Source organism: Tupaia chinensis, unplaced genomic scaffold, assembly GCF_000334495.1.
Source record: "Tupaia chinensis unplaced genomic scaffold, TupChi_1.0 Scaffold144378_1, whole genome shotgun sequence".
Lineage (NCBI taxonomy): Eukaryota > Metazoa > Chordata > Mammalia > Scandentia > Tupaiidae > Tupaia > Tupaia belangeri.
In genome coordinates, this window is record NW_006204238.1 from 2,184,100 (window position 1) to 2,198,415 (window position 14,316).

Here is a 14,316-nt window from a genome sequence, read left to right on the forward strand (position 1 = left end):
GCTGGCATTTAGGTGCCTATGATAAAGACTGAACTACTCTTTCAGACAGTCCCTCCAGAAACCAGAACTAGGCTCAATCATTCTAAGAGAACTGGGAAACAGGGAGACCATGTTGGAAGCATTGTCACCTGTCCCTTACTGATATAGCCCCTGACTGGCATAGGTAGGTCCCACTTTGGGGGAAAAAAAAACAATCACAGACAATACTGTCTTCCTAGGGATTATACTTCTTGGGTAGAACTAATTTCTTTCCCTCTCAAATATACAATGACTTATATTTTAAAAGTGGTTATAAGAGACCATTATATATTTAAAGAAATCACCACTGGCAGACCCAGGAGCCTTCACATGACTGTGAAGATCTCTCTCTTTAAAAAAAAAAAATAAAAAATTTTTATTATTATTATTTAATTTGCCCAGAGATAGAGAGGGAAAATGAGAAAACAAGACTCCAGATCCAGGACTTGAACCAGAGTCAGTAACGCGGGGAGTCCAGCACCTTAACTACCATGCCACCTGCCAACCCCAAACTGCAGAGAGCTCTTCAAAGCAAGGCTACTTTTGGTTAGAAACTCTAGAGAGGAAGCTTCCTGGAGGAATAACTGGCTTATTTGTCCATGCCCCATGGGTAGTGTTTTCTACAACAGGAGTCATCAAATTACAAACTTGGCACAAAATTTGTGGTTGACTTAAACTGATATTATCAATGAGACCACTTGGACTCTAGAAGGCACTCGTGTCAGCCTCACATCACCGACCAGGTTATTACGGATGACAGACTTATTCTATACTTCCAGCCGGTGGGCCAATGCAGCTTCTTTGTCACTGCTAAACACCAGTACTATGCTTCGGTTAACGCCTAGGTCCAAGTGGAAGTCAATATAGAAACTATGGATTCAGTTAGCTGGTTGAGTCCACGACAGACCTTGGTGGGGAGGGTACACGATTAAGGTAACCCTGCGGGGTGGCCACATCTTGCTGCTTAAAGTTCTGTTGGTAGGTGGCAGCCTTAATTTACTCCAGTAAGAGAATACTGAATGGATTAGGTCCTGGTCTCTGCTGATCAGATTAATCACCGTGACAGATAAACTGGGGTACTCCACCAAAATTCACCTGAAACCAAGGTAATATAGAAAATAAAATATTGGAGACTACTCTCCATAGAGCCCTCATGTGTTCTGCAAGTCTCTGAACATCTTTTCAAGGTTGCCTATACAACAAATTGCTTTCAAAGACAGGATCTGAGCTCCTTCAGAGTAAAGGGTAGGTTTATTTTTTTGCCCAGTATAATAAAGATGATGTTCCCCGTTAGGGCAAAAGTCAGGAGGGTCTGCTTGCATTTAATTTTAAAAGATTTGAGTTTCCTAGAGCTTAAGATTCCTCAACTATAAAAGAAACTACTGTGAGCACAGTACAATTCTGGGCCACTATGTCACCTCTGTGGGACTGGGAAAGGCAAAGAAAATAGATACAAAATGGGTTCACACTGCTTTCCATATTGTAAATAATCAAGGCTTTTCTCTCTGACTTAGGAATGTCATGTCTTCTACAGTATTCCAAAAAATGGCTGGAAAACTTACTTGAAAATAGGATAAAATCGCAAACACTTAATCAGAGCAGATAAACAAACAGGAAAATAAAGGCATATGAAAATACCATTAGTCATCAGGGAAATGTAAATTAAAACCACTATGCACCCAGCAGTATGGCTAAAATTAAAATCCTGACTACACCAAGTATTAGCAAGTCTGTGGAGCAACTGGAATACATATACCGCAGGATGCAATGTCAAATGACACAACCATTTTGGAAAACACTGTGGCAGTTTCTTCTTAAATAATAAACATGCATCTCTCATATAAGGTCAGCTATGCCACTCCTATGTATTTACCAAGAAAAAAATCAAAGCACATGTACAAAAGTCTTGTACACAAATGGTCATAGCCACTTTATTTGTTAACAGCCAGAATCTGCAAACAACCTAAAAGTCCACCAACGAGTGAATAAACAAATTATGGTATAGCCATACTGCAGACTACTCAGCAATAAAAGGAGTTAACTACTGATACAATACAATTTCTACAATAATTACTTTAAGTAAAAAAATAAATAAATAAAATAGGTAAGCACATCCATATACAACTACATACCATATGATTACATACATAAAATTCTTTTTTTTTTTTTTTTGGAGAGGTTTTTTGCTCTAGGTGCGTGCGCTCCCAGAAAGACAGAAACAGAGAGACAGAAAGTGATTACCCCATGCCACAATCTCTTCTCCTCCATTCTCCTCTCAGGATCATGGGCACGCATACACATGCACCTGGCATGAGTTTAAGCCATCAGGTCTGGGACTTGAACCACAGTCAACTACATGGGAGTCCAGCAACATAGCCACCATGCTAACTGCTGTTCCCTATATGCATAAAATTCTAAAAAAATTGCAAGCTAACTTATAGTAACAGCAAGTCAGTGTAGGGATGAAGATATGGACATGGAGAGGGGAATTATGAAATGCCATAAGGAAACTTTGGAGGTTGATGGAGAAGCTCATTATTTTAATCCTGATAATACATAGTTATGAGACTGTATAAATACAGCTTATTGTACACCAATTAAACCTTATTAACACTTTGAAAATAGTAAAGCTACAATGACATACCACTATATATACATTAGAACGCCTAAGGCCGAGGGTCAGCAACCTCTGGCCTCAGGGCAGTCTGTCCTATGTGAACAAAGTTTGGTAAAATAGTAGCCATAGCCATTCATTTGCATAGTGCCTAGGGCTGCCTTTACTTTGCTCCTTTAAGGAAATGTCTCCCGGGGCTGGCAAGTGGCAGGGTGGTTAAGGCGCTGGACTCCCACATTGTTGACCACAGTTCGAGTCCCAGATCTGGCAGCTTGCTTTCTCACCTTCCTTCTGTTTCTCTCTCTCTGGTCAAATTAAAATAATAATAATAATAAATAAAATAAAATAAATAAGTCTTTAGAGAAAAGAAAAGGTCTTCCAACTCCTGATATAAAGTAAAAAGAAAAAAAAAAAAAACCAACAATAGCAAGCATTGGACAAGGTATGACATAATTTGAAACTTTGCTATATACTGTAGGAGTCCACTTATATGGTATTGTAAATAAAGTAAATCGATAATAATAAAAATCAGATCAGTAGTTGTCTGGGGGCTGGGAATCAGGATCAACTGCAGTGAGTCATGGGAATAACTTTAAGGGTAATGGAAATTCGCTATCTTGATTGTAGTTGTGAGTGTGATGGTTATACCACTGGATACAATTACCAAACTTCAAACTCTACACTTAAAATGAGTGAATTGTAGAGGCCAGCAAGTGGCATGGTGGTTAAAGGCACTGTCCCATATGGCCAACCATGGTTCAAGTCCCAGACCTGGTGGCTTGCTCTCTCTCTCTCTCCGGTCAAAACTGAAAAGTAATGATAATAAATACTTCTTTAAATAAAAACGAGTGAATTGTATATTGTAAATTACACCTCAATAGGCTGGGTGAAAAAAAACTTGTAAGGCAATGCTGTTTCCTAAGAAATTAACAGGAGCCTCCTCATCAGTGTTAACTACATGATGTAATTCTAGCAAAGAAAAATAAGGACCTGATTTTTTTTCAGTTTCATTCAAAAAATTTACTCCATATTCCAAAAATAATTCCATTACTACAAATGTGAGAGCACTTTATGCACTTTATCTGTGAAAGAGCTAGACAATTACCTTTTCAAAACAGAATTGCCTTAAGCAGTCTGAATTTTATTTCTAAGTTGGTTGGTCTGTTAAATCATGTATCTTGCATTCCTATAAAGCCCTGGGTTATTACTTTTAGGACAAACATTTGCACTATTGACAGGAAATGAATGCTCCAATTCCGCATTTATTTATTTATACCTTTAATTATTTAATTTAATTTAATTATTATTGTTTTTTAATTTGATGAGAGAAAAAGAAAGTGAGAAAGCAAGCTGCCAGGTCAGGGACCTGAACTACAGCCAGTCACGTGGGAGTCCAGAGCCTTAATGACCGTGCCACCTTCTGGCTCCCATGTTAACTCTTTTTAAATATTTGCTGGGGGGAGGGCCAGCATGTGGTGTGGTGGTTAAGGCACTGAACACTCCCACATGGCTGACCACAATTTGAGCCCCAGGCATGGTGGCCTGCTTTCTCACTTTCCCTCTCTCTCTTTCTGAGTCTCTCTCTGGTCAAATTAAAATAAATTAAATAAATAAATAAAATTAAAATAGGTAATTCTTAAAAAAAAAAAAAAAAAAATGGAACCAGCAATTGGAGTAATGGCTATATGTTGCTGGACTCCCACGTAGTCGACTGCGGTTCAAGTCCCAGACCTGGTGGCTTAAACTCACACTGGGCACATGTGCGTCCTCAAGATCCCGAGAGGAGAATGGAGGAGAAGGGATTGTGGCATGGCCATGCCCCCTGACGGGGTGATTTCTCGCTTTCTGTCTGTCTCTGTCTTTCTGGTGAGTGCACGCGCCCTATAGCAAAAACCTCTCCAAAAAACAGGGAAAAAATTAAAATAAAAAACGCTAGAGGGTGTGTGCACTTTCTAGAGAGAAAGAGAAAAAGAGACAGAAACTGAGAAAGCAACCCAAAGGGGAATGGGTCATGCAACAATCCCTTCTCCATTTTCCTCTCAGGATTTTGGGTATGTACACAAACATGCCAGGTATGTTTTTCAAGATGCCAAATCCAGGATTCAAACTACATAGTCAGGCATGTGGGATTCAGCCGCCTTAACCACGCCATCAGATGGCCCTCCCTCGTTAAAATTTTGCTTTAATATCTACCAGTGTAACCATTTGAAAATATTTTAAATGATAAACTCAACTTTTCTGGTATCAATAATACAAATAGCTGTAATGACTTAACTGAAGTCATGACAATTGGTCATTTGCTTGAAGAGGAATCTCTATGTAAAAGATGTTAAAGGGGGAAAAAGGTGTGTTTCTTTTAATAAAGTATTTTTTTCTTCTTTTTTGGTCTTTTCAAGTGCCCAAGTAAACTGTAAACTACTACTTAACCAGTCCTCTTCTGTTTGGTTCCTGTTGAACCCAGACCCCTGCTCCAAATAGGACTAATTAAAAAAACAACAAAAAGTGTTGTAATCAGGCTTTTGTTTTTTAGAATGGGATAAAGCCAGCTGATATTCTGAGCTGAATCCCTCAGGCAAGAGCTTTTAGAGACTACTGAGGAAAGAAGAAAGAAACCTGAAAACTAGGTAGTCCAAGAGGCACTATTTCGACACAAATATGAAAAAGAATTTCTACTACAAAAAGATTGAAATCTAGGGACCAACAGGTGAAGTAACGGCTATGTCACTGGACTCTCATGTAGTCGATGGTGGTTCGAGTTCCAGACCCAGTGGCTTGGACTCATGCTGGGCGCCCAAGATCCCAAGAGGAGAATGAAGGAGAAGGGATTGGAGTGTGGCCATCCCCCCAGGGGGGGTGATTTCTCACTTTCTGTCTCTGTCTCTCTGGCAAGTGCTTGCAACCCATGGCAAAAGCCTCTTGGGGGGGGGGGGGAATTGAAATCTATTGGAAAAATGTGGACACAACAGTAGTATTATGCTTTGGTAGAGAATATTAAAAAAATATATAAAACCACAGAAGCACAGAAGTACACAAGTCAACCTACTTGTAGCAGGGAGGCAAGGGTTCAGAGAAAAGGTGAGAGACCGGAAAAATTAGTAAGATTTTGCTGAAGAATAAGCAAGGGAAGGTACTCCAGGCAAACAATAGGGCATATATATAATAATGTTAGTATATGGCAGGCATTCTATGAAATGCCTTACACGTAGTAACTATTAAAAGATCTAAAACAGGGTAGAAATATATGGAGATTTGAAATAATTCACAGTACTCTCTTCAAATAGCCCTAACCATCAGGCATTTGTAAAAAACAATTAACAGGGGTCGTCAGCAGGTGTCTTGGAGATTAAGGCGGCTGGATTTCACATGGCTGACTGAGCAGCCCAATATGGTGGCTTGAGAAACATGCCAGGCACATGTGTATGCATGTCCAAAATCCCAAGAGGTGAATAGAAAGATTGTGGCATGGCCATCCCCCTAGGAGGTGATTATTCTATTTATACTCAATTGCACTGATTTTTATAGAGATGCTAGTGTTGTATTAATAAATTCTCTAAAAGGTTCTAAGCAGATCCAGGTTAAAAAAAAAAAAAACAAAAACTGTACATAGTTCTTACTTTCATCTCCCAGTGACTAAATATATGAACTCAATTAAATGTCTCCCAAATCCAAGGCTATTGCTACAGTTACAACACTGCTTAAGATACTACTTGCCACCATGAGCAGCAAAGGGGCCACACAGAATATTTTTTCAGATGGTTTCATCCAAGATTTAACTACAAATCTGATACTGTGCCATCTATATACTGGGTCACCAGAAAAGTCATGACACATTTTTTGCATAGAAAAACAGGAAAATACATGACTTTTCCAAAGACCCAATGCATCCCCTTTAGTCTAATTCTATTTTTGAAAAGGGATGTCCTAATCAGATATACATGAGGGTACTACAAAACTTATGTGGAAAAGGCAGAATTAAAGTATGAGTTTAATTTGATGCAAAAATTGTTGAAATACATGCATACTTTCTTCATAATCGGCATTTTCTATGCATTTCTGAAGACCACACATATCTTTGGCCTACACTTTGCCACCAATGTTCAGCTCTCTCTGCAGGACAGTCATCATCTGGTTGTGACTGCCATGCATGCATCCATCTATCCTTCACAAATGTTTACAAACAGCTGCTGTGTGCCAGGTGCTAGGCATCAGAGAACACACACAAACCAGGCTCTTGTCATAAAAGTTTAATTCTCAATGATTTTCAAACTAATTAAAAGAAACAAATAGTATTTACGAGCAATTACAGCTCAGTTGTTTCTTAGCATTAGTCTAAATTTTATCTTTTCACTAAACCACACAAGTGAATTAGATAAAATCGTTTTGCCCCATGTGAAACTAATTACATTTTTAGGTTTTTTTTTTTTTGGGGGGGGAGACAGGTGTCATAGGGTACATGTGCTTGCCAGAGAGAGACAGAGAGGGTAAGTGAGAAATCACCATGAGGGGATAGCCATGCCATCATCCCTTCTCCTCCATTCTCCTCTTGGGATTCGGGGCATACATACATACATACATACATACATACATACACACACATACACACACACACGTGCGTGCGTGCACCACCAGGTCCAAACTCAAACTGTGGCTGGCTATGTGGGAGTCCAGTTCCTTAACCACACCACCTGTCAGTCCCATCAAACTGATTTTTTAACAAACTGTACTTTGGTATCATGTTAAACCCTTATGTTGAAGAACATCATAAATAATAGCACAAAGAGATCATAATAGTAGTTCTACGTGCCAGACACCACGCTAAGCACTTTACATGCATTAATTAATTTAATCTTATAAATAATCCGGTTAAAAAGTACATTATTTTCCTCACTTGACAGACAAGAAAACTGAGCTGACGGGAGACTGTGTAACTTCAGTAAGGCTACACTGTGGTAGAGCTAAAATATTAATCCAGAGAGCCTGACTCTAGAGCTCTTGTTGTTCTTTTGTAACTGCTGGGAAGCATGTGCACTCACCAAAGAGATAGAAAAATAGGGAGAAAGCATCCTCAGTGGGGTATGGTTATGCTGTAATCCCTCCTCCTCCATTTCTCATCTTACAGGGATTTGACGCACGTGCAAGTGCATGCTGGTGTATTTTTAAAGCCACTGCAGCTGGGATTCAAATCACATGTTTAGCCATGTGGGATCCAGCTCTCTTAAAACAGTAGTCTACAGGGCTGGCCTGAGCTCTTTCCTCAGTAACATCATACAGCTTAGTAATAATATCCTTTCTACGTAAGAATATTGAGGTCTCTAATTATATGCTCTAATATTTTAATACCTCCTGGAAGAAATTTTTTTTTTTAGAGAGAGATTTTTGCTATAGGGTGCATGTGTTCACTGAAAAGAAGACAAAGACAGAAAGACAGAAAGCGAGAAATCACCCCCTAGTGAGGATGGCCACACCACAATCCCTTCTCTTCCATTCTTCTCTTGGGATCTTGGGCACGTATACACACATGCCTGGCGTTGAGTTTTAAGCCTCCAGGTCCAGGCTCGAATCACAGTCGACTACATGGGAGCCCAGTGACATAACTATTATGCCATCTGCTGGTCCCCACCCTCTGGAAGAAATTTTAATATTAGGAATTTATTTGTTAGCAATTTATTTGTTCTCATAACAATGAATAATGTAACTGAACATTTTTATTTTCTTTGTTCTGAGTACTTCAAAATTCAGATCTAGATTTAGCCCGTAAACAGTGTATGTATAAACAGATACATGGATATATACATCTACAGATATATAGTTACAGATTTAGAAAGCATGAACTTTGGCTATTTCTTTTTTAAAAAATAATTCTTTTTTAAACTTTATTTATTTTAATTTGACCAGAGAGAAACAGAGTGAAAGAGAGAAGAGAGAAAGTGAGAGAGCAAGCCACCAGGTCCAGGACTCGAAACATGGTCAGCCATGTGAGAATCCAGTGCCCTTAACAACTGACGGCCCCTTGGCTCTACTTTTTTTTTTCTGGAGAGGTTTTTGCTATAGGGCTTATGCGCTCGCCAGACAGACAGAGAGAGACAGAGAGACAGAAAGCGAGAAATCACCCCTCAGGGGGGATGGCCACGCTGCAATCCCTTCTCCTCTCGGGATCTTGGGCACGTACACACATGCGCCCGGCATGAGTTTGAAGCCACTGGGTCCAGGACGTGAGCCGCGGTCAACTACGTGGGAGTCCAGCAACATAGCCATTACGCTAACTGCTGGTCCTGGCTCTAACATTTCTAACTTGACTGATTTTCTTCTTACCGCCAACCTGGCCCATTTATGTTACCTTTGCCAACTTATTTTTTTTGTAATTATTTTATTTAACTTTATTTATTTATTTATCTTAATTTGACCAGAGAGGGACAGAGTGAGAGAGAGCAAGCATGAAAGGGAAAAAGCAAGCCGCCAGGTCCAAGACTTGAACTGCAGTCAGCCAAGTGGGAATCCAGCACCCTTAACCACCAGGCCACCTGTCAGCCCTCCAACTTCCTTATTTTTAAAAACGGTACTGTGTTACTCTTTGTGGAATACGACTTGGTATAAATAAAGAACAACTTAAACCCAATGAAATGGTTTGTTAAGAAACAGAGAATTCCTTAAGAGCTGCCTAGATTTTGTTTCATTAGATACCAAACACATTGCATTATTTAATCTTAGCACAATTTTTTGGGGGGAGAGGTTTTTGCTATAGGGCACATGCGCTCGCCAGGAAGACAGAGAGACAGAAAGCGAGAAATCACTCTGGAGGGGGGGGATGGTCACGCCACAATTCCTTCTCCTCCATTTTCCTCTCAGGATCTTGGGCATGCAAGCACACGCACCTAGCATGAGTTTAAGCCACTGTGTCTAAGATTCTAACCGTGGTTGGCTACATGGGAGTGCAGCAACATAGCCATTACGCCAACTGCTGGTCCCTCTTAGCACAATTTTTATGCACAAACAAGAAATCGAATGTGAGTGGAAAAACAATCAGTATCCAGAAGAATTTTACAGGTCTTTCTGTTGAAAATGCCACTTCTTTGTGATGTGACACATACTACAAATTCATAACAGGGTGAATATAACTGAATATGACTATCTATGAAGAAATAATTACCTGACTTCAAGAGCTTTGATAGCTTCTAACATTTGTAGAAACTCTGCTGCTTTCCATACATCATTGGCTTCTTCTTCACCTTGTATCATTAATTTTGCAGTATATGTGAATTCAATTAAATGACGAAATGCCATTTTACTAACACCTGTAAAGAAGACGTGCATTAATATTTACATTTATTAAAGTTATATAACATTTAGTTTAAAAATAACAAAGCCCAAAACTTAGAACTCAATTAGTACTATTTTTTTTTTTTGTTGGTTTTTTTTTGTTGTTTTTTTTTAAGATTTTTTGCCATAGGGCGTGTGTGCTTGCCAGAGAGACAAAGTAAAAAAATACCCTATGGGGGAATGGCCACACCACAATCCCTTCTTCATTCTCTCCTTGGGATTCTGGGCATACATGCAAATGCTCCTGGTGTATTTTTCAAGTCTCTGAATCAGGGACTCAAACTGTGAAGTTGGCCCTGTGGGATCCATTGCCTTAACCACCACACCAACTGCTAGCCTTGACATTTGTCATTTCTGAAAATTATTCGTGGCAGAATCTCATTAGCATCACAATAATAGCCAAATTCCATCACTATATAGCAAACTACTTTTAAAATGTCTCCCAAAGATTTCCAAAAGCTTCTACAGAATAGTAAGATCTATCAATCAAATTATGAACTGGCTATTACATGTAAGACATATATTTCTTGCCAGGGAGATTAAACTTTCGCATCAACATAGCTCTGAAATCTTTAATGACTTTCCACAGCATAGCAAATAAGGTTTAGTATTTATCTCTCTTTCTTTAAGATTTTTGCCAGGAACAGCAGTTAGCCTAATGGCTATGTCACGGGACTCCCAAGTAGTCGACTGCAGTTCGAGTCCCAGACCCAGCGGCTTAAACTCATGCCGGGCACGTGTGCGTGCATGCCCAAGATCCTGAGAGGAGAATGGAGAAGGAGGAACTGTGGCATGGCCATCCCCCGTCAGGGGGTGATTTCTCGCTTTCTGTCTTTTTGGTGAGTGCAGGCGCCCTATAGCAAAAACCTCCCCTCCTCGCCAAAAAAAAAAAAAAGACCATAGGGCACAATGTGCTCACCCAAGACACAGTGAAAGAGAAAGAAATCTACCCCCAACAACCGTCTACACATTTCCCTGGGAAGATGGTCACAATGCAATCCCTTCTCTTCCATTCTCCTCCTGGGACTTTGTGCACACGTGCATAAGTGCCCAGCATGAATTTCAGGCTGTCAGGTGCAGGTCTCAAATCACAGCCATATGTGAATCCAGCACCTTAACCACTACACCACCTGCTGGCCCTTCTCTATCTTTATTTCAATGCCTTTCACATTTTCTGTTCACTTTTCCAAATTTATCTTTTTTTTTTTAAGAAATTTTTATTTAACTTTATTTTTTCATTTATTTATTTGAATTTTAACAGAGAGGGACAGAGTGAGAGAGCGAGAGAGGGAAAGTGAGAAAGCAAGCTGCCAGGTCCAGAACTCAAGCCACAGTCAGCCATGTGGAAATCCAATGCTCTTAACCGCCATGCCACCTGTCGGTCCCCTAATTTATCTTTTTGTTCTTTCAGGTTTTTTTGTTTGTTTGTTTCTTTTTTTTGCTATAGGATGTGTGCACTAGCCAAAGAGGGACAAAGAGAAATTAAGAAATCAACCCCCCCACAGGGGAGATGGCCACATCACAATCCCCTCTCTTCTACTCTCCTCTCAGGATTTTGGGAACACATGCACATGTGCCCTGCGTGATTTCCAAGCCACTGAGTCCAGGACTCGAACCGTGAAGTCATCCACGTGTGATCCAGTCGCAACTTGCCACCTGCTGGCACCACCTTTCCAAATTTTAAGTGATACCAAACCATGAAAGACATCATGCCACATGCCAAAATTCCTTTTGGAATTCTGGACACTTTACACATATGTGCCCAGAATGACTTTTCAAGCTGCCTTTTCTTCCTTTTTTAAGATTTTGCATAGGATGCATGCATTTGCTGGAGACAGACAGAGACAGCAAGAGGGAAAGTGAGCAATCTCCCCCCAAGGTAATGACCATGCAGCAATCCATTCTCCTCTCAGGACATAGGCATACCGCAAATGTACCCAGCTGATTTTCCAGCTACCAGGTCCAGAACCACAGTTAGCCATGTGGAACCAGAACCTTAACACCACATATTCAAGCCACCAGTCTGAGATTTGAACTGCACTGTTGATTACTATTTAAGATCCAGATGCCCCAAGCACAACATTGTGGACTGGCCCTTAACAAATCTTTAAGTGTGCATCACTGTTGACTACAAAAACAATACTGTAAAATTAATCTCTAGAGTTTATTCACATTGCTGACTGAAATTTTATGCCTATTGATTCCTAACTGCCTATCCCCATTCCATTTTTTGATTCTGTAAATTTAAACCATTTTAGGGCCAGCCTGTGGCATGGTGGTTAAGGCAAATGGATCATACATGTCCTACTGCACCTAGTGTCCCAGGCCCAGTGGCTTGAAAAACATGCTGGTACATGTGCGGGAATGCTCAAAATCCTGAGAGGAGAATGAGAGATTGCATCATGGCCATCTCCACCTACCCCCGACCTCTGTTTTCTTTTTCCCCTCAATGAATGCATGTACTCCTGTAACAAATAAAAAAAAAAAATCCACAAAACAAAAAATTCTTAATTTTAGTATTTTAAAAACCTCATATAAGTGTAAATATGCAATTTTTTTCTCTGTGACTAGATTATGCCAATTAGCATAATATCCTCAAGGTTAATTCAACACTGTTGCAAATTATAGAATTTCCTGGATCTCTCCCTCCAACTACTTCTTTTTTTTTTTTTTTCTCAATTGCCAGAGGGTACCTGCACTCACCAGAGGCAGGAAGAAAGTATCCCTCTATGGGCATGGTCATGCCAAATCCACACTCCTTTTAGGATGCTGGGCATGCATGCACATAGACCCAGAGTGGTTTCCAGGCTGCTGGACCCCAGATTCCAACTGTACATTTGGCCAGATGGGATCCAGCCACCTTAACCACCAGTCACTGGCTGATCCCACATTTTCTGTATCCATTCACATAAGTGGACATTTAAGTTGTTTCCACATCATGGCTATAGTGGACACTGAACTAATGAAGGCTAATATTTCAAGATTCTGACTTCAATTCTTTTGGATACATGCCCCAAAATAAAATTGCTAAACGGTATGGTGGTTCTACTTTTAATTTTCCATACTGCCTTCCATAGTGGCTGTACCCACCACACATGCCCAGCAAGTTTTCAAGACCCCTGGGCTAAGATGTGAACCATGGTGGGCCATGTGGAACCCAGCTCCCAGCACTTAATCACTATGCTATGGGACTGGCCCAGATCATGTGGGCCAAATTTTTATCCTTTATTCTGATAACATATTGTATGACATCACTAATTTCTGTATGTTAAACTATCCTTACAGCCCAGGAATAAATCCCACTTGATCAAGGCAAATGATCCTTTTAATGTGCTGTTGCATTTGGTTTGTTAGCACTTTGTTGAGGATTTTTACAACTATATTCATCAGAGCTATATGCCTACAGTTTTGTTTTCTTGTGGTGTCTTTGTCTTGTTCTGGTATCAGAATAACAGTATCCTCATAAAATGAGTTTGGAAGTCCCTTACTCTTCAGTTTTTTTGGAACAGTTTGAGAAGGACTGGCATTAATTCTTTAAATGTTTACTTTAATTCACCAGTGAAGTCATCTGACCCTGGCCCTAGACAGTTTTTGATAACTGATTCAATCTCCATAGTAGTTGCATGACTATTTAAGGTTTCTATTTCTTCACGATTTACAATTTTAGCCTTTTTTATAATCAACTCTGTACCCATTCTGATGATTATATTTCACGAACACTCTTGACTATAAGTTACTTAAGAAAAATTTTTTTTCTCTGCATTCTCACCTGATACTACCCAACAGTGCTTCCAATAATGCAGGCACACAAAGCAAGAATAAGTGAATAAATGCTAGCCACTTTCAAAATTAAGCTTCTTATGATTCCAACTTTTCAAGTTGTGTTTAAAATTTTATTCCAAAGTGACACTATTTCTTTGTGCTCCTAACTGCTATATACTACTTCAGTTTAATAAAGGCTAATGCAAGGCTATACAAACTACTGATAAAAACAAAGAGAAATGTGTTAACAGTTTTTTTAGGCTAAGAAATGCCAAGTCCAAACTATACAAAATATGTACAACTGCAAATCATAAAAATATTTTTATATCCTTTCCATCCAGTTTTTATACCTGAATGTGGCCTTCAGGACAAAAGTAAGGATGTTAACTAGCACCCTTTGTGTAAAGAAAGGATAAAATTCAAGCAGTCATGGGTCAGAAGGTGACAATGGTGGTTAAAGAACTGGACTCCATCAGGCTGACTGTGGATCAAGCCTTGAGCCAAGCAGCTTGAAAATCATATTGGGCACGTGCGTGTGTGCACCTGAAATCCCGAGGAGGAGAACGGAGGGGAAAGGACTATGATGTGGCCATCGCCCTAGGGAC

The 14,316-nt window shown here is 39.8% G+C and overlaps 1 protein-coding gene across 8 annotated transcripts in view; it reads right to left on the reverse strand.

The window, feature by feature from the left end:
* The window catches only part of ZBTB35 (zinc finger and BTB domain containing 35), a 41,866-nt gene that overhangs the window by 17,007 nt on the left and 10,543 nt on the right, over window positions 1-14,316 (reverse strand). For all 8 annotated transcript variants that reach the window (XM_014583618.2, XM_006166956.3, XM_014583621.2 and 5 more), the window contains exon 4: window positions 9,780-9,924. In XM_014583618.2, coding sequence (XP_014439104.1) covers window positions 9,780-9,924 — 145 coding nt within the window. The remainder of the gene's footprint in view (window positions 1-9,779; window positions 9,925-14,316) is intronic.